Here is a 25,384-nt window from a genome sequence, read left to right on the forward strand (position 1 = left end):
CCTGTATTGACGTGATCAGTTTGTGCCTGAGAAAGATGTGCATACGATTTTTGGAATTCTGCTTGTAAACTCCCTACTTTATCAATTAATTGTTGTGAGGACCGAGCTTGATAGCTGCAGTCGCTTAATTGCGGCCAGTATCCAGCATTTGGGAGATAGTAGGTTCGAAGCCCACTGTCGGCAGCCCTGAAAATGGTTTTCCGTGGTTTCCCATTTTCACACCAGGCAAATGCTGGGGCTGTACCTTAATTAAGGCCACGGCTGCTTCCTTCCCACTCCTAGCCCTTTCCTGTCCCATCGTCGCCGTAAGACCTATCTGTGTCGGTGCGACGTAAAACAACTAGCAAAAAAAAAATTGTTGTGAGGTAGGAAAAGCAGTCTTTAAATCCGCAACGACTTGTTTCTTTATGTCCTGTTTTACTGCGTCTAAATCACAAGTAAGGCGTTCATTAATCTCGGTAAACTGAGAATTAATTTTAGCATTGGTATCAGAGAATCTTTTTTTGATCTCTGAACTAGCCTTGGCGAGTCTACGTTCCAGGTTCGTATTTATCTCAGAAAACTTACTATCTATATTCTCTGTCTTCTGAGTAATACGAGTTTCAAAATTGGTATTGGACTCATTAATATATGCTTGCAAGTTAATGCCAAGTTGATTAGTAGCCGCGTTTGCCTCATTAATGCAAGCTTCCAAGTTGGTGTTGGACTCAATAATGTGAGCACCTAGGCGGGCTTCTAAATTAGGTTTGGATTTCTGAATACGTCGTCCTAAATTGGTGTTAGATTCTGAAATTCTTTCATTTATGCTAATTTTTAGAGTTCAATGGCAGATACACTAGAGTCCCGTTAATCTGAACCCCGTTAATCCGAAAGTCCGGTTAATCCGAACTGAAGTATTCAATTTTTAAAAAATATTCTCCTTATTGAAATGAAAGAACATATTATAGAATGAAGATTTCCTTACATTTTACTAGTCATATTTTACTAGAATAACTTAATGTAAAAATAATTACATATCATAAACCATCAATCACGATTTATCTTTACAAAGTCTGTTAGTTCTTTTGCCGTAGTGACTGGAACCTACTCGAAGATGCAGTGTTAAACCAGCGTCTCATAAACATTACATCAGTGGGCGTAGCAGCGGAGTGTTGCTCGACGTAGCGTACGGCAAGTTCTAAGGCGGCCGAGGCATCTGAATGTGACACTACTTGTTCATTGTGGTCTTCTTCGTCGTCATTCTGTTCCCCATCAACTCCAGATTCTTTCTCCACCATAGCTACAATTCTTTGGTTTGTTTGTAATTGATGACAGTCACCTTCCATCCACTCGCTAATGTCATTTTCACTGTCGTTTCCTCGTCTACGGGTTCTTAAATACCCTACTGTAATTTTGTATTTTGTTAATGTAACTGCTAAAGAATGGGCATTTCAAATTACAGTATGTACTGTACTGTATTGTAGAAACTATTTTCCGCAGACGGTTGAGGCGCTGGCCTTCTGACCCCAGCTTGGCAGGTTCGATCCTGGTGATATCTGAAGGTGCTCAAATACGTCAGCCTCGTGTAAGCAGATTTACTGGCACATAAAAGAACTCCTGCGGGAGAAAATCCCGGCACCTAGGCGTCTCCGGAAACCGTAAAAGTAGTTAGCGGGACGTAAAAGCAATAACATTATTATTAGAAAATATTTTCCGGTTAATCCGAAAATTTCGTAATCCGAACAGGCTCCGGTCCCAATTAGTTCGGATTAACGAGACTCTACTGTAATATGTTTTCCATTTTGACAATATTATATTTGACCAAAATACCATAGAGAAGTAAAAATCAAGCTCTTTGAAACTTGCAAATATCACCATAAATGTTCAATGGTAGACAGTTTGTAAAATAATTACTTAGACACTGGCAAATACAGCATCAAAAATCAAGATAGTCCAATTGTAGCACTTGGAAAAAAAAAAAGGAAAATTTTTTTTTGTGGTAGTTCACTATCTTTAAATTACCAAGTATTACATTTGAATGAATTCAACTAAGTTTAAAATTCGTCTGTTGATTCAAGATTACTCTGATTGAATAGCACACGATCAATGTTGATATTTCTATCACTGCACTTTACTAAATTTAGTACGATCTGAAAATCAAAGTTTCTGTACTTCAGTTTAGAATGATTATAAGATCTATTTGCACACTTATTCAGGTCAAGTTCTGAAAGTCTGAGCTTCATCAAAGTGTCTATTATGCTGATTGATTTTATACTTGTACACTCTAGATTCAGATCGATACCTATCACATCTGATTGTCATTTATACTTATGCGCCCTAGTATGCTATTTAGATCGGCCCCTATACGTCTGGGGCACCATTTATGTTTATCTTCCCTCTCTGTAACCATAAAAGTTTGTTTCGATGGCTAGCTGAACACAAGACTCGGCACAGGCTTTGACCGGTCCCTATCTGAATTGTTACAGAGGAGAGGGAAGTAAGATAAGTATAATGGAACACTAATTATTTTAAAAAGTTTATTCATGAAATAAAGTCAGAATTTAACATCACCTCAGCACAGCAGTTCCAATGAGTACTTCTCCTTGGGGCTGAATTGGTCCTGATGCATTGCGGGTCGCAATGTCTGCTCATGGTGCCACCATCTTCCGAGCCGGTCTCAAATATCTTGGAGGTCTGGATGGTCTAGGAGCACTTGTGGTCCTGGTTGTAACGTGGCACTGGGGTATGAAATGGACCCAAAGTAATTGGTCTGCACAAATGAAATTGTAGTTAGTAGCGATCTTTAACGATTCACAAGCTGCACTGAATTGGCTTCACAGTGGGACTTCACTAATTAGTTAAACGAACACAGTCATTGCTGATGGATTAAACTGGAAGGGGAGTTAGGGATTGGAATAACTTACCATGGGTGATGTTCAGTAAATTTCCAACCTCATTGAAATCATTCAAGAAAAGGCTAGGAAAACAACATATAGGGAATCAGCCAACTGGGTGACTGCCCTACATGCAGATCAGTATTGATTGATTCTGGTCCCTGTTATGACAAAACATTTTCTCAAGACTTTTTTCAGGAAGTTAAAAAGGTCACAACTATGTCTTTAAATTCAAACTAGCATGTGATTTACAGTGTGTATGATATTATTTCTTGCCTGTGTTACGCTAAACAAGTTTTATTGTGTAAAGCCTTTTTCAATTATCGCGTATCTGCTTAATTTATCAAGGAAGTTGTGTCATGTATGCTCCAAACTAATATTCATCATGCCTGCTGCTGTTTAACATGGATTTCTTCATGAATGTTGTGTTCACCTACAAATCATTGGCCTATGATGTAAGTAGATAGGATTTCATTGAAGTATCCTGTTTAAAGTATGAATTATTGTAGCCTAGAAGTATTATTATTTTCGTCAATCTGGGGTATGTTGAAAATTGTTAGGTTTTTCGTTGCGTGTGAGTTTTACTGATAGCCCTTTCAAAAGTTGGCAGGTATGTATTGCATAAAATAGTTTTTTCTTTTTTTGCTAGTTGCTTTACATCGCACCAACACAGATAGGTCTTATGGCAATGATGGGACAGGGAAGGGCTAGGAGTGGGAAGGAAAAGGCCGTGGTCTTAATTAAGGTACAGCCCCAGCATTTGCCTGGTGTGAAAATGGGAAACCACGGAAAACCATCTTCAGGGCTGCCGACAGTGGGGTTCGAACCCACTATCTCCACTATCTCCCGAATACTGGATACTGGCCACACTTAAGCGACTGCAGCTATCGAGCTCGGTGCATACCTCTTTCAGACCGTGTACGCACAATTTTGCGGGTTTGTATTTTATTTATGTCTGAGCTTATTTGACATTTTCTTGGTGCTAGACCGGACTGCAGTGCTTGTGCAGGACACGTAGCATGTTCTTCAGCTGTTTTTATTTAGTACTTGACCACCAGGAGGCAGGAAGAAGAGTTTAAAAATACAGTTCATTAGCAAGATGGCGGGAAGCAGTAATGCCTAAAGTAAGTATTTATTTATTGCATTCATATTAATCTAGAAGCTTTACTGAATATCAAAATATAATTAATGAAGTGTGTAAATTGTGTAGCAAACGTAAATTGTGAACTTACAACATCGTACGTAATACCATGAGGTTTTGAATGTTGATACGCAAATATGTGCGGGCTAGGTTTCCTTATAGGCAATGCATGCAGGAGTGCTAGGTGCTGTCACAAAAACAATTGTGAAAGCAAAACTAGTACTCTACATGAGAAATGTAATGTATAAGATTTTAATTGTTTAAAATCGTTCCACACTGTAAAATAGAACATTTGATCATGTACATGTGCATATTCACATCTACTGAGTTGAATTTCTTAAATTTTTTACTTTAGTAGTGAATGAAGTCCTGACACGCACAATTGCGTGGGTTCTGTTTTTCATCCGATAGTTCTTATTTTGTAAAATAAACTGTAAAAACACATATTTGAGAGCATTTTAGTAAGTTTTTGACGTTTTGACACCTCCAGATTTCTTTCAGGTCTGACAACAAGTTGCTGCTGCCAAAAGGGCAGTAAAAGCAAAACTCTTCCTCTATGTAGAAAATGTTAAGTTTACTTGTGTTTGAACGAAGATTTAATTGTTTTAAATTATTCCCCACTGTAAAATAGAACATTTGATCATGTACATATGTATATTCACATGCAATGAGGTAATTTTTCTTTTTTGTAAGTAGTAAAGTAAGTCCTGAACACGCACAATTGTGCGGGTGCTTTTTTCAGATGTTAATTTTTATTTTGTAGAATAAACTAAAAATATATGTATTTAAGAGCATTTTAGTCAATTTTTGATGTGCAAACAAAAATTCACACCGCCAGTTTTCTTTCAGGTCTGAAAGGGATATAAGAGTGAAATTAAAAATAAACACTATTATTCCTAGGACAATTGAATTTAAAAAAGAAAAAAGCGGCTAACAATGTCAGTTCATTTGAATCAATATTTGACAAATGATATAAAAGGAAAAAAAATACCTGAAGACAAATGTAGTCAAAACAAAATTTAAAGGACGACAATTTAGTGGGAGAAGTGTGAACGGAACAATGATATACAGTGACGTACTTCCAGGAGGACTTCCCTGAAATTTTATCTGAGTGGGCAGCACTGTGTACCAGCCAGTACTACCAACGAGAGTAGAACGAAGAATTGAAACAGCTTCTTACACCAGTGCCAATTAACGTATTTCATCGTATTCAGTGTAGGCTACATTACATAAAATGACCACATGGAGGTTGGCATGGATCCCATAGTCGTTTTTATACTGGTAAAGATCTAACACTGGCATTTATGATGGCTTATTTACCTCAAGTTTGGATTTTAATTTTTAAAATAAAAAAATAATTTTTCAGACCAAGTCAAAAATTAAAAAAAGAAATACAATAATATTAAGAATGTATTAGCTCTGGCTTGGGTCTATAAAGGGTATCAAAATCAATACATTTTTTAAAGAGTGATGAAATTTTTTTGTAAATTTTCCTCACATTTCGTAAAGAATTTTTTAAAAGCCCTCGCGGGCCACAAAATATGGCTTTGTGGGCCGAGCAAACTCTTGGTGTAGATTATGCTTGCGTCTTGTTTGCATTCTAAACTATTTGTGCTTAAAATTCCTTTCCATACTAATTACTGTCTGTAACTGTTCTTCTTCTTCCTCTTCCATTTTGGCTGACTATGGACATGTTAATTCGAATTCAGCTTCATCTGTTTCTGGGCTTTAATTCTCCTCCAGTTCACCTCCATTCTTTCACTCTGCAATCTCCTCCTTTCTTCTGTCCATGGCGATTGGGTACCGGATCTAACATTTTCTTAAAACCTTATTGTGGCCTTGATCCTCGATTTGTAAGCAACCCTGTTGCTGATTTCCGTTCCTTGTATTCCCATTTCTTCCAGGTCCCTCTTCACCTCCTGGTACCAGTGCTCTGTAGTTTTCATGATCTGAAAAATTCTTATTATCTGATTGGTCACTCTTCCCGGGTTCATTCTGTATATATGTCCAAAGAACATGGCTATCCTCTTCAGGATGGTATTTGAGATATTTTCCATCCTGAGATATAATTCTTGGTTTCCTTTCTTTCTGTATGATCCATCCTCTGTTCATGTTCAGTATTATTGTATTCATAAACAAAATATTTCTACATGTACATACAAAAAAAAACTTAAATTGTCAAAGACATCTCTACAATACTCGCATCACTCACAAACACATGCATCTATACATTCCATAGCAGTTGATACTTCTGTGAGAGTACCTAATAAACATGAAACCATAAATACCTACATACCTCCAGGACATGGAGAGGCCCTCTTGAAGTGAAGTACAAGGGTTGCTCGTAAATTTCCCAATACTGGAATGTTCGATTATATATTATAGCAGACCACAAGAATGTCGGCCATGGTCACAAGCATTGGCCACAGGCAGCTAGTTACATGACAATGTTATGAAAAAAGATCACATTCATTTCGATGTTTACCATTGATCGTCGTCATCATCATCCTAAGCCATCTCCAGCTTCCCGGGTGTGATATATGAGCCTCCTCCATCTCATCCTGTCCTTGTACCATTCTTCCTCCACCAACTTGTCCTAATCATGACCTTTCAGCAGTACATCGTTCTTAACTAAATCTATCCATTTCCTTCATGGCCTTCCCACCACAGGTCATCTTCCTTCTACTTTTCTGTCAAATTCCTTCCTTGCAGTTCTGTTAACTGGCATCCTCTTCATGTGACCAAACCACATCAGTCTTGATATCTGAATCTTATTGAGGAGAGAATCATCTATTCCTACTACTTCTCTAATTTTCTCATTCCTAATCTTGTCTTTCCTGATTTTCTGGATCATAGTGCATAGGAATTTCATTTCAGCTGCCTGGAGTTTGGAATTACAGTAGAACCTGCCCCTATTCGTGGACACCTCCCTATATGGACAATTTTCCTCGGAACCGATTTTATTTTACATAAGACAAGTGTTAAATTGGCCTCATTTAAGTGGACACCTCGAACTCCGGACAGCGGACATCGCCATTTGTCCCGCCCACTTGACTTAAGCGGACAATTTACATGTTGCAGGACAATTTATTACGCCAGACCACAAGTCATCATTTCTTTTAAAACCATTCTTCAGACATAAGGAAATCCCTTTTGAATGTCTGTACTATTTTGAGTGCAAGGGGAGAGAAGGTACATCGGAATTCAGTTCTACCTAGTGGTGTATAGGCCTATTCCGAGAATTCTAATTGCCCAGAAATGCTGCCAGAGTCTGTTGACTCACAAGTTATCTGGAGATTTTCTTTCCTTCTTGCATCATTCTATCCATAACTCGGATTGTCGCTGATAAGGTCGAGCTTGGATAGACAACTTGAGAAGGAAAAGAAAAGAAAACATGCTAAATTTACATAGACGAAACTTCACGATTACTTCACCAAGCTGTAATGTTTGCAAATGATGTAAAATCACTTATAATAACTCTCTGTGAAATACTAACACAGAAATGACTTAGAATAATAAAAATAAAGATATGTATGCTTATATTTATGGCGGATGTTCTTTGCCGTTAAAATGTTCGATTAGTTTTACAAACTTGTCTTAACAGACACCTCTTGTAACGGACATTTTTCCTCGGAACCGACGGTGTCCGCAAAAGGGAGGGTCAACTGTATCTCTATTGGTCAGTGTTGTGGTTTCGAGACTGTGCGTAAGAATTGGTGTATAACAGGACTTGAACAATGTCATTTTTGTTTCCATAGCTATTTGCTCATCCCACAGCAGGTGTCTTACCCGGTGGTAAAATTGTGTTGCCTTATTGATTCGTTTGTTCACCTCATGTTTTGCTAGGTTGTCATTTGATAGAACGCTACCCAAGTATTTGAAAACTGTAACACTGTCCAACTGGGCTTCATTTAACATGACTATTGGTTCTGCTCCTCCCCCATACACTTTCATCACCACCGTCTTGGTCTTACTGATGTTTAAACCATATTTCTTAAACTCCTCATTCCAGCTTTGCATTCTCTCTCCCAATTCCTCTTCTGAGTCACTCCAGATCACAACATCATCTGCAAATGTGAAGGCTTTAATATCTCCATGTTCTTTCCTTTTAACAGATTTCATTACTACATCCATCACAATAATAAACAGAAGTGGTGACAATGAGCTGCCCTGCTGCATTCCTCTCTTTGTTTCAAACCAGTCTGACAAACCACGTCTTACTTGAATACAACTTCTATTCCCACTATACAACATTTTCACATTTACCATTGATAGGGACAAATATTAACCTTTTTCGAGAATTAGAATCTCAGTGACTCATTTTGTCACCGTTTGCCTGTGTGTTCTGATACCAGTCCACCCCTAGTTCCAAGGCTTTGAAAGCCGTACTAGAAAACAAGTGTGTGAGGTGCTGGTATTTCCCAGAGATGTTGCCGACAAGCGATAACTTACAACTTTATGTAGGCTAAAGTTTTCCAAATGAGAACTCATAGTATGTCACTGGTGAATAAATTATGCATTGTCTCATAACCATATTATTGAACTACCAACAAGCCATGCGCCGTATGTAGACTGGTATTATTTATTTATATTTATACATTGTGTGACAGCTTGCAAATGTGACTGTGTTGCTAAACTGCTCATAAGCCATATACATATTTAAATTGCACATTCATATGCAATTTAGATTGCAGTTCTGTTTATCTTTTAAGCAATGTGATGAACAAAATTTGAACATGCAACAATTATGCGATGAAATTTTAAAATGAATTTTTCTGTTGAAAATACAGTAAAGGATGGGATAATTATGCAGTAAGTTACAGTACGTAAATATATATTCATGTCCGCCTCCGAAGATCAGACTCACCCGCAATGGAAGTGAACTGCATGTACCATAACTTTTTAACCACATACCAGCCCTTCTGCCAATCTTAAATATCTGGCAATAGTGAGGATGACAGCTAATAACACTAATTCTTACACTACACAGGAGGGCACATGGAAAACTGAGAGACCCCATTGTGTGAATTAGGACTAGAAGTTATTTAATAACATATTTCAGTCATATAGGCTTACAAACTGAAGTTGGAAGACATGAAAATATATAATGAAAATGTATATAATGAGTATTTACTTATCTAGTAACTTACGGTAATTTATCTGTCCATGAAACATATTATTTATTGTTTAATTTTGAAACAAATCTATTTTCAGGTCTCAACCGATGCCCGTTTACAACTGCTGTACTGAAAATTTTAAGCCAAGGTTAACCTATGGTATTTTAAAGGATATCACCCTATCAGTACAAAGAGAAATTCCAATATCTGCAATATATTATCCACTGTTTATTGCAACAAAGTGTATGCTCTTCTTTTACTCTTGTTTTTACCTTCTTCAGCTGCCAATTGCTGCTGTGTATGATGTAATTCTTCCACTCACAGGAAGAAGTATAAGGCAAGTGGGGAATTTATGTATTTATTTTATAATCAGTCCACACTATGTAAAAAGTAAGAAATTATAGTAATTGAAGGAGTTCCTTGGTGGAGAAATGGAAGTGTAAAAATGCTGTATCAAAATCAGGGACTCATGTATAACAAAGTGCTTTTTGTTATTAGTTTGTTATTTTAGAATATATTCTGTTCACATTGAAATCAGAATCAGAAATTGGATTTGATCACTGTCAGATATCAATGATCTGTATTTAGCTGTCGCCCATGTGACAATTCCCTATCAATCATTTACGTAGCCTTTTCTTAAATGTTTTCCAAAGAAGTTGGAGATTTATTGAATACCGGTATGTACCTTGAAAAATTATTGCAATCCCTTACTCTTTATCCTATAAATGAATATTTGCCCCAGTTTATCCTCTTAAATTATAACTTCTCTTCCTACTATGATCTTTCGTGCTTTTCAAAGCTCCGCTGAAGCTTATTTTGTCTACTAATGTCATTCCACGTCATCTTTCCACTGACAGCTTGGAACATTCCATTTACACGTTACAAGTGTTTTAACATACTTTGTTATTTTTAATAATAAAAATAACACTTGTAACATACTTTGTATTTACATACCACTTAGTTGAGCATCTCATTTCCTTACTTCCAAGTCTTCCCAGCCCAGAGTTGCAATATTTTTGTAACGCTATTCCTTTGTCTGAAATCATCTGGAACAAATCATGCTGCTTTCCTTTGGATCTTTTGCAATTTTCATATCAAGTAATTCTCATATGGGTCCCATACACTGGGACTGTACTGTAATAGGGGTCTTACAAAAGACTTATGTAGCCTCTCCTTTACATCCTTACTAAAACCTCTAAATACCCTCATAACCATGTGAAGAGATCTGTAACCTTTCTTAGCAACCTTCTTAACCCCTCAGCGCCGACCTCTATACACGGTATAGACCCTCTTTTCTTCCGTAGCCGCCGACCTCTATATGTGGTATAGACCCATACATGTTTTCGCATTTACGGCTATAGCGTGAAGAGTTTTGGATTTAGGGATATGAAAGGTATTTTGTTTCCAAGAAGGCATTTTCGGGTTTATCAGTGTTGTAAATAAGAATTGAAAATCGTTAAAATGTAGTTGTTTTTGCACGGATAATAATTATTATTTGTCAAGTAAGTCTGAGCACTAATCTCTGCCTTTTTTAAAGTCTGTTTGCTTCTTTCTTTCCCACAGAATAAAATAAAGAAATGATGATCTGAGAAGTTTGTCTTTCCACGCGATGTTCTTTGCTCTAATTTTACATTAAGAGAGCGATTTATTTATTATATTTGTCTTTATTTCTCGGCTTGTAATATTTTTGTAACTCTCCGTGAGCGCTTTGTGTAGGCATCAGTTAGTGCTGCTTTCTGTCATACGATATGAGAACCAGTTGTTCATGGTATATATCTCATTTCAAAGATGATGTCTCGACCTTTTATGTGAAATATGTATCGAGTTGGTTTGTTATTCCCCTCATTCAGTTTCGTCGTGCTGCTTTCGATCTCGCTGCAGCTTCATCAGTTCATGTGACGCGCCGCACTCAATGGCTAGATCCAGCCGTGGTTTGACTGACAGTAACGTGCTTGAAATATTGTATAATTCAGATGAAATTTTAGTTGAAAGTAGTGCTGACAGTATTAGCAGCAGTGATAATGAAATAGATGATGTGGCCGTGACGGATGCAGTGGTAAATGATGAGAGTGATGATGAGGAAGAACCAGTACTTGGAAATTTCGTGTAGGAGACTATAGATAATTATACAGGTCAAAGGGAAGTTTTAAAGAGTGAATTCTGATTCCTAAATTCTCTAATAATATTGTAATGGAGTTTGAATTACTCCATTACCTTAGTACTATATATTTTGGATTCCATTTATGTTTTAATATTATGGTGTGTGTGTCCACGAATTCAGAGTTCGAGATACCATGGTCCTTGCTCTGATTTGCACATGGGGAGCCATCTTGCGGTGGACTTGGTTATAGAAACACAAGGTGGCTAGTGTGTGCTGCGATCTGACTGCGAAAGGTGAAGTTTACCTGGCGAGGGACCGTGCTCGACAATGCATGTCTGAGCATTGTTTTTTTTTTCTTGATTCTTGGGACTGAATTGAAGAGACGCTCTGAAGCTAAGCTCTTGGTAGTGGTTTAACGAGAAATTAATTGCTCAAGAAAAGAAGATGTTGGTGAATTTCGATCCGGGTTAATGGATTTCCACCTGAGCGTTAGGCTCGAAGTTTGGTTTGTTCCTTTTAAAAAGATTATTTACTTCTACAATCCGACCTCGTAAGTAGATTCATTTGTACTTCTGAACTGGGTTGATCTCGCCGATGAAACTACTATTAATGGCGTTTGAAGACATGGAGAAAATTTATGGCTATGATATGTGAGAAATGGAATATTTGATGTTTCGGACTTTTGTTTGAGCATGTAAAGTGAAGGACTTTTCCAACTGGTCTTGTTATGAGCTTGTAAGATTCAATCTAGGTTTGGGGTTTCAAATTTCGGTGGTAACTATGATATTAATTTTAACTTTTGGTTCTGTTACTTAAAGTTTCATGCGCATGAAGCAAGATTTTATATTTGAGGAGCTCCTCACTAGGTAAATATGTGTGTAGTATCGGTGCAACCTAATCCATGTTTCTTATTTCCCTTTTAATAATAATAATAATTATTTGATTACTAAATTTTTCAAACCTATTCGAGGGTGTTAGGTAATGTTGGAATATTGTTAAGATGAAAGCTCTTCTGTGGTTTACTCGGTACTGGTGTAGCCATTTTGAATTATGGTGACTGTGTTTTGTTACTGTACGATGTAATAGAATGCACACGTGGGTGGGCGTTGTCCTGTTGCATGTGACAGCCGAGGATCTGACATGATTATTGACGGCTAGAACCGTGTACTGTGATGGTCTTGATTTTGCCGCCTAGTGGTGGACCTGCTGCTGTTTGGTGGTATTCAAGTGATTTAAGTTTCGGTCACTGGTGTAATGTTTTCTTATTTAATCTTTCTTGTGGATCATGTACCTTCATTTGGATTATTTCTTGAAGATTACTGAAGTAATATGGGTTGGTAGGCTATGACCGAGATTGTCATTGGAGAAGTTTTCATCTTCAAGACTGTAACTGTGAATTTATAGATTTTAATTGTCATTTGATTCTCTTTAATTAATGCGTCGACCTTGAAGGTTTAATGTTCAGTTGATTTTCCCTTTTAATTGATCCAGTTGCAATATTTAAATTTTAAATTAATTGTAGTTAGAGAGGTCGGTATTTTTCTTTAAAAGATGTTGTTAATTAAAGTTTTTTTTTCTTTCAAATTTATTCAGTAGTTATTATTCCAGCCATTTAGCTAATTTAACTTGTTTAATTGATTCGCCTGGCCTCTTGGCTCTGTTGCTTCTACAAATTGCGACGACCTTCTGATTGGGATTGCACGGTAAGTGATGTAGTATCTATTATTCTTGTTTACTTGGTACAATCCCTGGTCGTGCTAAACGCTCTACCTTCATATTTTATGTTGTGAGAGTGTTTTTGGTAGCCGAAGCGTGGTTGCCATAGCAACTACGTTCTGTTATTCTCATTATTTGTGCTTAGTATCAGAGCACGTGTAATTTACTGAACTACTAATTCTGATACCTGGTGTATCACCTTTTCTTTTCATATTTCTTGTGGATTCTTGGCTAATTTAGCCAAGTCACAATGGTCTATTGGCTGGAATAATAAGGAGATTGAGACAAAAATTTAAGGTTGTGAAGGGAAAGACAGACTTACGTTGGGTGGTAACTTCTGTGTTTTCTGTTTCATATCATTATGTCTGCACGTGCTGTGTTGTTGCCGCGAATGTTACGAAAAGGGGAGCTGCAGTACGAAGTGCAAGTCCGCGGCTTGGTATCAACCGGTTCCATGGAGGGTGACGTTGCCTTGCTTCTGGCTTCCCTTGATTCAGCTGTAAAACCAGGTGACATGAACATCCAAGTGGGTGAGTCAGTGAATTACCTTTCAGTTTCAGTTAGTGAATTGTTAGTCTTTTTAAATCAGCTTAAAGAATGCAATCCATCTGACTATCAGTTGAGAAGGCTAAAAGCTCGAACTAATCACCTTATCAACAGGGTTCAGGATTTAATTTCCCTTGGGCCTGAAGGAGAGTTGATATCCCAGTGTACTTCCTTGTTGACTTCTGTCATCAACATTTCAGTTGAACTTGATTTAATGATTAGTACCAAAAAGGTTGGTCAATTATCGTTGAGTGATGAAATTGAGAATAATGAAAGTAATTGCTTTGGTCAATCTAATGAGAATATTTCTCCTCAAAACGTAACTAATCTGTCCTCATCTCATTGCTGTGGGCTCAATCCTGTGCTAGAGAATTTGTAGGTTAGGTCATGTTCGGCCCCCAACTCTATTAAAGATCTCTTTAAGGATGTAAAGGTCTTTTCTGTAGATTCCATTGACGAAACAATCAGATTCCTGCGGTTTCTGGTAGAATTATCTGAGTCGGCTAATGTGTGTAGCATGAATGCTCTGGGGATTTTTAGAGTGTTATTTCCTAACTGTCAAGGTGTCCTTAAAAGAGAAATTTCTAAGGCTATTAGCAGTAATTTAAGTGTAAATGAATTTCACGAGTTAATCTTGGCAAGGTTTATTCCGTCCCTTGCGTTACAAAGTCTGGTTCCAAAACATTGTTATAGGACGCAGTTCTTGCATGAAAATCTATTGGCCTATGTCTTGGATTTGAAATTTTATTGCGAGGTTTTTAAAATCATGGTACAGGAAGAAGAGATGGTAGCTCATATAATCAAAGGCATTACTCCTTAATATCGGTCCTTTTTATCGTTGACTAAGTGCCCGAGTAATTTTGCAGAACTTGAGGAAGCATGTACCTTTGCTGAAGACGTAAAACATGGAGATGAGTCTCGGCACACTAGGTATCCTCCTCCCTGTGTTTCTTATAGACCTAATGATATTTCTAACCTTCATGTCACTCCCTTTTCATCTAAAAAATGTTACGCTTGTGGATCCAGGGATCATCTAAGAAATAATTGTCCTTCAGTGAGGAAAAGAGGTAACGTAAGTCCAAATCAAAACGCTAGTTGTTATGTTTGCGGATCTAAGTCACATATGAAAAGACAGTGCCCTAAATTGAGGAATGGTAATTCACAATGACCTATTAGTGTACCCAGTGCAGTGAATAAGAACTTATTGGTTGAAGATCATGCAAATAATAAGATTCCCTTTCCTCAAATCTTAGGTATCTCTAGTGATATTGTTCCGAAATCTTCTACCATTTGTCTTGAAGTTAATAATGAACCTGCATTGGGGTTGATTGATTCGGGTAGTGTGGTGTCACTTATGAGTGAAGCTTGGTATTTGAAGATGAAAAATTGTTGTAAATTACCCACTATTAAGGCTTCTAATCTTCAATGTGTGGCTGCTAATGGAGGCGGATTAAGGATTCTGGGTTCGGTTTCGGTAAAGATCAGAATTGGTGATTTCACTTGGAAAGCTGATTGTTTGGTTGCCTCTGATTTATCTCACCAAATAATTTTAGGTGCTGATTTTATGGGCAAGGTTGGAATGATTTTGAACCTTCAAGATATAAATTTTAGTTTCAAGTTTTGTCCCGGTAGAATTTTCAATTTTCATGAGGATATAATATTTCAAAGGTATCCTGCTTGTGCTCTTGATGAGGATATTGAGGACAGCAGTGGTAATAAATTAGATCTTGATCATCTGCCTCCCGACCAAGCTAGTAAAATTCGTGATCTTTGTGCTATGTACCCTGAAGTTTTCACTGATAAATTAGGATTAACTAATGTGCTTAAATACCACATTGATATTATGGACAAGATTCCTGTTAGATCTCCGCCCTATAGGTTATCACCACCTAAGATGGTTGAGTTAAAATCATCGATAAGATGCTTCAGGATGGTGTTATTCGACCTTCTATCTCTCCATACTCGTCTCCGATGATTCTGGTGCCCAAGTCATCTGGAGGTTTCAGGCCAGTGACGGATTATAGGGAGTTAAACCGTAAGATTGTCATGCAGTCAGTGCCCTTACCGGATTTGCATACTTGCTTCTCTTGGTTCCATGGTGCTAATTATTTTTCAACCTTTGATTTGAATCAGGCATACAATCAAATACCTCTAGATGAGGAATCTATTCACCTCACTGCCTTTGCCACTGACTGGAATCTGTATGAATACACGGCTATACCTTTTGGACTCTCGACCGGAGCGGCTGTGTTAACTCGATTACTGGATTCTGTGTTTGGGGATGTGAAATTTAAGTACGTTATTCATTATCTTGATGATCTTGTCATATATTCTGCAAATTTTGAAGATCATCTCAAGCATGTACAGGAGGTAGTTGAAAGATTGAAGAAAGCAGGTTTAACTGTCAAGCTTTCCAAGACCAATTTTGCCAAATCTCAGATCTCCTTCTTGGGACATATAGTATCGTCACAGGGTATTTCAATTGATCATGCCCGTACTCAAGCTATTCACGATTTTAAACCACCTAAAGATGTGAAAGGGATTGCCAGATTCATTGGTATGACTAATTTCTTTAGAAAATTCGTTCCGAATTATCCTGAAATTGCTGCCCCTTTGAATTCCTTACGTAGAAAGAATGTCAAATTTGTGTGGGAAGACCCTCAACAAAGATCCTTTGAAACCTTAAAGAGAGCTCTCAGTAATGCTCCTATACTTGCTATTCCTGATTTTAATAAAAGGTTCATCATCCAGACTGATGCCTCAGGCAAGGCTATTGCAGGAGTCTTATTGCAAGAGTCGGAAATGGGTAGACGTCCTATCGCTTACGCATCTAGAGCTCTCTCCCCTCTGGAAAGGAAATATTCTGTCTATGAATTAGAGTGTTTAGCGGTACTATTTTCGTTGGAGAAATTCCGTGTTTACGTGGAGCACGTTAATTTTGATTTAGAGACAGATAATGAAGCTCTTTCCTGGGTTCTGAAAAGACCCAAAAGAACTGGAAGACTAACTAGGTGGGCGCTGAGAATGTCTGCTTTTAAATTTAATGTTCGGCACATTCGTGGAACGGAAAATGTAATCGCTGATGGGCTTAGTCGCATGTTTGATGAGGAGGATGGTTTTGAAAACTTGGAAGCGAAGAGTGTACCTCATGTTGGTTCGGTAAATGTGAATTCTATCTTGACTAATCTTCCAATGTTGTATCAAGATATTGCTCTGCATCAAAACGATGATCCTCAGTTAAAGGAAATTCTGGAAAAGATTAATTCTGGTAAAATTATCAAACCCTATTCCTTGGTGAAAGGGGTACTCTGTTGTCAATCTCGTTATGATAAAAGGATAAAGATTGTTGTTCCCAAGGTTTTAATTCCTGTCATATTTCAGTATTACCATGATAGTCCGGTTGGTGGACACTTGGGAAACTTCAAAACTAGGTCAAAAATAAGGGAGTTCTTTATTTGGAAAAAGCATGGATCGGGATATCACATCCATGGTTAAGTCTTGTAAAAGTTGCGCCCTTAGTAAACCTAACCTAAACAAATGTGCGGGGTTGTTGTCATCAACTCAAGCTTCCAGAGCTGTGGAGCGATTGTTTATCGATCATGTTGGACCCTTTCCACGTTCCAGTCGAGGAAATACTCATGCATTGGTGTGCATTGATGGTTTTACCAGGTTTTGCTGGATCTTCCCGACTAGATCGACCAATTCTCAGACCACTATTTCCGGTTTAAATTCTATTTTTGCCTCCTTTGGAACTCCTAAGTTTCTTGTATCTGACAATGCTGCTGGGTTTACTAGTCATTTATTCAGGAAGTACTTGTTTGATTTGTGCATCTCCCATGTGACCACTACTCCATATTATCCCAATCCCTCATATTCCGAGAGAATGAATAGAAATTTAAAATCTGCTCTCATAGCTTACCACCACTCGAATCATACCAAGTGGGACACCTGTCTTCATTGGTTGTCATATGCATTTAATACTGCTACCCATGAGTCTCATGGCAAAACTCCTATGGAAGTAATGTTGAGTTTTGTTCCATTTTCTCCTCTATCAAATCTCCTTCGAATTGAGGAACTGCTTCCTGAAGTCTCTACTCCTCGTGATGTGCGAAAGGTGTGGGATGAGGCCAAAACGAGGTTGGCTGTGTCGTATGAAAAGGTACGAAAGAACTATGACAAAGGCCGAAAACCCACCAAGCTAAGTGTTGGAGACCAAGTCTTCGTAAAATGTTATCCTGTCAGCAAGGCTATAAATAAATTTACTTCAAAATTAGCTCCTAGATTTCAGGGACCTTGTACGATATTGCAGTTTTTGAGCCCTGTATCTATGCTTGTCAGTGATCCTGTGGCAAAAAGGATTCGGAGAGTTCATTTATCCCAAGTAAAAGCGACTTGATATATTGTGTGTTTTGGGTTGAGTTCAAAATCTTGTGGGAAGTCGATGGTATTTAATCTGGTAATTGTTTTAATTAAACTGTGATGTAAGAGTGGAACTTGTCCCGTCCATATGAATATTGGAAAACTTAAGTATTGGTGTAACTATATCTTGATGGTTTGCATATCTGGTGGAGTTCGAATCTTATTGAAGTGGGGGAAAGTTAAGGGAGACTGTATTAGTTGGTTTCATCCGGTTAAAATATGGTATATCTGTGGATTTAATGCTCGGGGATCAATTGCTGGAAGTTGAAATTATTATCATTATCATTGTCATTGTTAATTATAATCTCTGTGAATTTTCTCGGGACCTATTGTGGTAGAAGATTGAAAATTGAGAAGTGATCTTGGTGTTATGATTCAGCGGTGCATGATGGAAGTCTGTTAGTGAACCTTGTCGTAATGTGGAAAATTTTTTTTTTGGGTGTTACGATATGGATATAGTGTGCATTAGAAATATTTAGGTGATATTATTTATCTGTTTTGCACTTCTGGGTTCTAAGATGTGAAATCTTGATGAAATATGTGTACGTTACCAATTTTCTGGCTGCCTGCGTTCCATAACGTAGTGCCGTTTAAAAAAAAAAAAATTCTCATGTGGCTGGCATCTGACGAAAATTTCTCTTGTGTGGATATCTTCTTGCAGTGATAATTATTAAGAAACGTGTGTATCTCGGGAACTGTGGACCTGAATGAATTGTCCGTGGGAAATCTTGGTTGTAAGTGTTGAATTGGGGGGGGGGGCAAACTTGGGTTTAATCCGTGTGGAATTAATTGTTATGAAGTTCTATCGCCTGGAGCTGGGGATGAGTTACTGTTTGCTGTGTGCATGGACCTTGTGTTCTTACTGTATCTTAATTCTTGGTTCCTAGGGATAGACCTTTCATTTTGATGATCTTCATGTTTTACTGGTAAGGGTCTTTTGAATCTTAGTTTCACTTTGGGTTCTCTTCCTGATCTTCCGGGTGCTGTACCTTTGTATTGATTATTAGCCTAGTTTGCTGTTAAATTCTGATAAATTGTTTCTGTTCCCAAGCAAGTTAAGTTATCAGGGGCTCTTCGTGTTGGAAGGTGATCTTGTGTTCTGTCTATGCATCGCTGTTATCATCATTTTCTAAGGTGTTTTGGGGGAAATTGGGACTTGTTTTACTGTATATTGTTTAATTTGAGTTGTAGGTTCATGTAATGTACTTAGAGTTTTCCTTCTTCCGTCCGTTATGGTAAAGTAGTATTGAGATGATGAAGGATTCATGACCTAAGGAGTGTAACTCCTTTTGACCTGTAGGGTATGGTTTCTGATCCTTATTTTGGATGTGAGTTTTGGAATTATGGGTTTGATTTTGGGAATTATGTTGGGGTGGCATTATGGTTTCGTTGAGAGGTGACTGTGTTCCTCTGAAGTCATGATGGTGGTTATTGCGGTTGTCGTGATGATATTGGGTGGGCACTCTGTGATTTGTGAGATGCTGTCGAGGATTTGTATGTCCTTTACCTTCGTGGCTGACACATCGGCACTGGTGGTCATTTGAGTGGTGATGTATTGTTGTTATTTGAGTTACTTATTATGTGGGTTGTTGTAGTATGGACACCTTGAGGAGGTTGTACATTGCCTTTTATTTTTTTTCTCTTGGTGTCAAGGTGGATTTGGTGAAAACTCATTTTATGCATCTACAACTCATTTTGGGAAAAATTCTTCGCTATGTGTTTATTTTGGGGTCTGTCACCTGACTTGTGGTTCAATTTCTTATATTCTCTGCCATATCTTGTTCATCTGAGATCATATTACTTAAGCTTGTGGATTTAAACTTTCATTTCAATTAACCTGCCTGTCTAGGGCATTTTATAATGGGAGTTTCATCTGAATGATGTCGTTGGTATGGTAAGTTATCGTTCTGTCATGAAGAAGAATGAGTATGGGATTATTCGGTTCGTGCAGTCGGTACTGGAGTCATCGATCCTCTACCTGCATATGGGGGCTTGTAGAAGGAATATGTGATTTCAGAATAGTGTTGTCTCCCGTGTTTCTCCTGGTCATTTTCTGTCCCGGTGTAGGTGTTCATATTTTATGTTAATTGTCTGGTATTCGCTGCTAGTTCGGTTGTTGATGACCCACCTTAACGCGTACCCTTCATCCGAATTATACATATGTCTCCAACTGTGATTAACCTTTTACCATGGCTCTGAACATTGATATCTCCTACTCTAGTTTATTTCTCTATACTAAGCATGTTTGTTCCGTGTCTTTCTATTTATTCCTGTTTCTAGTCATTCACCTTCTCTTTGGAATGAGATTATGTGTACTGGGGTATGGAAGTTGATGCTGAGTAAGTGGAATTGTTGATTTCTGAACTAGAAATGATTTTAAAAATTTTTTTTGGGGGGGCACTATGTAATTCTACTTGTTTGCTGGACCTTGATTTCTCGGAGATGCATATGTGTGTTAAATTTAACTGTATTGTAATGTTGTTTCCGCCTTATTCTTGCTGTTGGCATGATTATTGGTTGTGTGTTGTCTAGTTATTAATGTAATATTGCTTGATCTGGAGTTCATGCCTCTATGGTAAAGGAAACTGATGATAAGGAGATTAGTGTGGTAACGTCAATTAAGGATTATGTAGAATTCGGTGCACTGACTTATCTCTTCAAGATGTTTGTGTTTCCTTTTTATCTTATTTTTTCTTTTCTTTTCTTCTCCTTGTATTTTATCTTATTAATTAATGTGGTAATACCTTACCATTCAGAAAGTCATGCCTTTTTCCTACGTAAGAGAAACCCCAAACAAGTTCCAGAGAATTTATGCTACTCTTAAAATTATTGTAAGACCAGTCTTCTCAGCGTAGTGTGTTCCTGAGGTTTAATTGTGTTACAACGAACTTGAGTACTCATGTACTACTCCTGCTAGGTCAATCGCTTCGGAATTAAGTGAACATTTCAAGGAAGATTGTTATCTTGTAATATGGAGAAAAAAAAAAGAACTTAAAAGAATCTTAACGAACTGTGGGCGAACTGTAGCACTTGGTTTGGCATGTGTGTACATGTGCCTTTACTCGATTCGTGACATGTCAGTGTTGGTTGGTGGAGGAAACCAAATTTTCTTATATATAATTGTGACTACTGATAATTTTCATCGGGCCTGCTCGTCATGCCCCACCCCTTGTAGATCCTTTCGAGGGGGAGGCTGTAATGGAGTCTGAATTACTCCATTACCTTAGTACTATATATTTTGGATTCCATTTATGTTTTAATACTATGGTGTGCGTGTCCACGAATTCAGAGTTCGAGATACCATGGTCCTTGCTCTGATTTGCGCATGGGGAGCCATCTTGCGGTGGACTTGGTTATAGAAACACGAGGTGGCTAGTGTGTGCTGCGATCTGACTGCGAAAGGTGAAGTTTACCTGGCGAGGGACCGTGCTCGACAATGCATGTCTGAGAGTTTTTTTTTCTTCTTGATTCTTGGGACTGAATTGAAGAGACGCTCTGAAGCTAAGCTCTTGGTAGTGGTTTAACGAGAAATTAATTGCTCAAGAAAAGAAGATGTTGGTGAATTTCGATCCGGGTTAATGGATTTCCACCTGAGCGTTAGGCTCGAAGTTTGGTTTGTTCCTTTTAAAAAGATTATCTACTTCTACAATCCGACCTCGTAAGTAGATTCATTTGTACTTCTGAACTGGGTTGATCTCACCGATGAAACTACTATTAATGGCGTTTGAAGACATGGAGAAAATTTATGGCTATGATATGTGAGAAATGGAATATTTGATGTTTCGGACTTTTGTTTGAGCATGTAAAGTGAAGGACTTTTCCAAGTGGTCTTGTTATGAGCTTGTAAGATTCAATCTAGGTTTGGGGTTTCAAATTTCGGTGGTAACTATGATATTAATTTTAACTTTTGGTTCTGTTACTTAAAGTTTCATGCGCATGAAGCAAGATTTTATATTTGAGGAGCTCCTCACTAGGTAAATATGTATGTAGTATCGGTGCAACCTAATCCATGTTTCTTATTTCCCTTTTAATAATAATAATAATTATTTGATTACTAAATTTTTCAAACCTATTCGAGGGTGTTAGGTAATGTTGGAATATTGTTAAGATGAAAGCTTTTCTGTGGTTTACTCGGTACTGGTGTAGCCATTTTGAATTATGGTGACTGTGTTTTGTTACTGTACGATGTAATAGAATGCACACGTGGGTGGGCGTTGTCCTGTTGCATGTGACAGCCGAGGATCTGACATGATTATTGACGGCTAGAACCGTGTGCTGTGATGGTCTTGATTTTGCCGCCTAGTGGTGGACCTGCTGCTGTTTGGTGATATTCAAGTGATTTAAGTTTCGGTCACTGGTGTAATGTTTTCTTATTTAATCTTTCTTGTGGATCATGTACCTTCATTTGGATTATTTCTTGAAGATTACTGAAGTAATATGGGTTGGTAGGCTATGACCGAGATTGTCATTGGAGAAGTTTTCATCTTCAAGACTGTAACTGTGAATTTATAGATTTTAATTGTCATTTGATTCTCTTTAATTAATGCGTCGACCTTGAAGGTTTAATGTTCAGTTGATTTTCCCTTTTAATTGATCCAGTTGCAATATTTAAATTTTAAATTAATTGTAGTTAGAGAGGTCGGTATTTTTCTTTAAAAGATGTTGTTAATTAAAGTTTTTTTTTCTTTCAAATGTATTCAGTAGTTATTATTCCAGCCATTTAGCTAATTTAACTTGTTTAATTGATTCGCCTGGCCTCTTGGCTCTGTTGCTTCTACAAATTGCGACGACCTTCTGATTGGGATTGCACGGTAAGTGATGTAGTATCTATTATTCTTGTTTACTTGGTACAATTCCTGGTCGTGCTAAACGCTCTACCTTCATATTTTATGTTGTGAGAAATATTCAGACAAATCACAGGGACAAACATTGAGCAGTTATCTTATCGGGTTCAGCTGATGGAAGATTTGTTTACTAAATACGCTCGCTCGGGCAGGGAACTAAATATTCAAGGCCGGCGCGTATCAGATAATACAGTTCCAAGGTTGCTGGAAAGACATTTTATCAGAAAATTAGCACCCAAGAGTGAGAAATCCAAACCTCAGAGACGTTGTATTGTGTGTTCAAAACACGGCAAAAAGAAGACGTCGGTGTACTGCTGCCAGGAGTGTGACTTGGGTCTCTGTCTTGAAGAGTGCTTTGACTCTATCACACGAAACTAAATTACTAAGAAAATGTGAAACAATTATGTAATTATCTGCACACACATAGTTCTATCATAAGGAATTCCAAATTTCGTGAATATCGGCCTACTCTTATACATGTAGTAACGCTTTAAGTGAATCAATGTAATTTCAGTCGCGCATAGTTGATATCTCATCCGGCCGTGGGGTAGGAAGCTCTTTAAACGGCTGCGATGCTGAGAGGTTAATATGAGCATTCCAATGAAGATCATTTAATAATAATGGTGTGTTGCATGTCTTGCAAGTTGACGCCGTACTGGCAACCTGCGCATCTATGAGATGAGCCTTACCTATGATGAATTCCAATGAGTTATAACTGTTAAGTTCTTCAGTCTGCTGAAACTATAATAAATTTATAAATTACCTGAAAGAAACAGCTTAATTAAAATAGAATGATATGTTTCGTCCTTGAAAGAACATCACAAATTCTATTAAATCACCCTGAAATATTTAGAAATGTATAAATATTTCTGTTTAAATACAGGAACTTGAAATCTGGAACTTATCTTAATGAAGTCCTCTTTTCTCTCTGCTGTAGCATAGAATGTTAAAGCGGGACCCTTGGACCAAAGGCCAGCCTGCTAACCAATTAGCCGTGGAGCCAGACTTTCCTTATATTAATACCTAAGTAATTATCTAAGTTAAAATTCTAAAAGAATTTAATTGTATGAAGTCCACCTGTTCAATACACGTTTGCCATTTGATAAATGGCACTTCTGTGCTGATTCTCTCACTGAACAAGTGCAGTGGTATTTCCTACCGGCTGATAACAGCACGCTACCCAGTATTTGGAATGCCCGGTTTCGCAATAGGAAGGCTGCTACCTGAGTAGTTGACATCTTTATTTTGAAATGCATTCGAAGCTGCGTGATGGATGTTCGAAGAAGTGGCTGCGTCAAATTTGTGAACATTTCTTTTTTCTCCACTTTGTGCCCAAAAATATGGGATGCGTAAATTATTCAAGGGCATTAATTATGCAAGAAAATACGGTACTTATTCTGTTAATTTATAATTTGTGTGAGTTTTGAATGCGGTTACTAAATTTATTGCCCATAGACTCGTAACCTGGGGGCTTTTACTGAGTCTCATGTCATTTTCACCTACTTGTTCCAGAAACCTCATTTTCAATTTTCCTATATTACTTCACTCCTCCGAGCCCGACAGTATATGGTTTGCAAGGCTGAGGGAGTTATTCATTTCTATATCCTTCACGGCCCTTCCATTCTATTTTGTAGTTAACCTTCCTTCTCTTAAGATTTGAATTGATTCCTTTTGATTTTTATGCTATAATTCAGAGAGGCTGGGTACCGTACCTACTGTCGACCAAAATATTATGTGCACTCGAGTTTGGAGGTTGTTTATGAAATAACCAATGAGCCTACAGAAAATCCAATAACACTACCATTTTCCTTGTTTGATTTCAATTTAGGTCATGTAGGTTTAAAATTTTTAATTTATATTATATTTTTTATCGCAGATGGAATGCAAATGTGCCTGTTTTTAAGCATGTTTCAATTATGCATAAACTTTAAGACAAAAGCTTTATTCATGCAGTAAAAGTGTGATCGTTTGTGATTTGTACAAGAGTGCATACACGGATTAGGAGCATTTGGAAACGGTTTCAGATTCTTTCCTGCGTGAATGCTCACGTAGTAGTAAATATTGCTGCTAGATGTCAGCACCACTCCCAATTAATTTCTATTATATTTGATTGATTAATTGATTGATTGATTGATTGATTGATTGATTGATTGATTGATAGATTTATTGATTGATTGATTGATTGATTGATTGATTAATTGATTGATTGATTGTAAGTTGTGTTCTACAGAACAGAACATTTTATCATAAATATATCACTCATCTGGGCTGAAAAGCAGGAATATTTGCACGCAACAGACAAGCTACGAATAAAGCAACTTATTTTGATGTCTACATTCTATCATTTCTATGAATTTTTACAGGATAGTATTAATAGCTCAATCAGCGACAATAATACGAAGGAAGGATGAATGAATATTTATTTATAATATAATTATTTTCATTCTTTGTCCTTGCTCTATTCAGATTAATATCATCATACAAATCTAGATTGTCGTGATCAGTTGAAGATTCACTGGAGTCACTCGTAAAACTAATATCTTACATCTGAAAATATATACGTTTTTGTATTGTCAACGATCTGTGATATTCATGATTAGTTGCCATGATATTCATGATTAGTTACC

General features: G+C 37.5%; 1 protein-coding gene across 7 annotated transcripts in view; it reads left to right on the forward strand.

Moving 5' to 3' along the window:
- LOC136879413 (fatty acyl-CoA reductase 1) overlaps positions 1 to 25,384 on the forward strand; it is a 143,972-nt gene that overhangs the window by 80,205 nt on the left and 38,383 nt on the right. For 4 of the 7 annotated variants that reach the window (XR_011018636.1, XR_011018635.1, XM_067153230.2 and 1 more), the window contains exon 7: positions 9,229 to 9,468. The exons of 2 other annotated variants lie outside the window; for them this stretch is intronic. Coding sequence is in view for 3 of the 5 variants with exons in the window: in XM_067153230.2 (XP_067009331.2) it covers positions 9,229 to 9,468 (240 nt within the window). In the remaining 2 variants the exon portion in view is untranslated. The remainder of the gene's footprint in view (positions 1 to 9,228; positions 9,469 to 25,384) is intronic. One more of the 7 variants, XM_068228902.1, reaches the window with a different exon arrangement.

This window comes from Anabrus simplex, chromosome 8, assembly GCF_040414725.1.
Source record: "Anabrus simplex isolate iqAnaSimp1 chromosome 8, ASM4041472v1, whole genome shotgun sequence".
Taxonomy (NCBI): domain Eukaryota; kingdom Metazoa; phylum Arthropoda; class Insecta; order Orthoptera; family Tettigoniidae; genus Anabrus; species Anabrus simplex.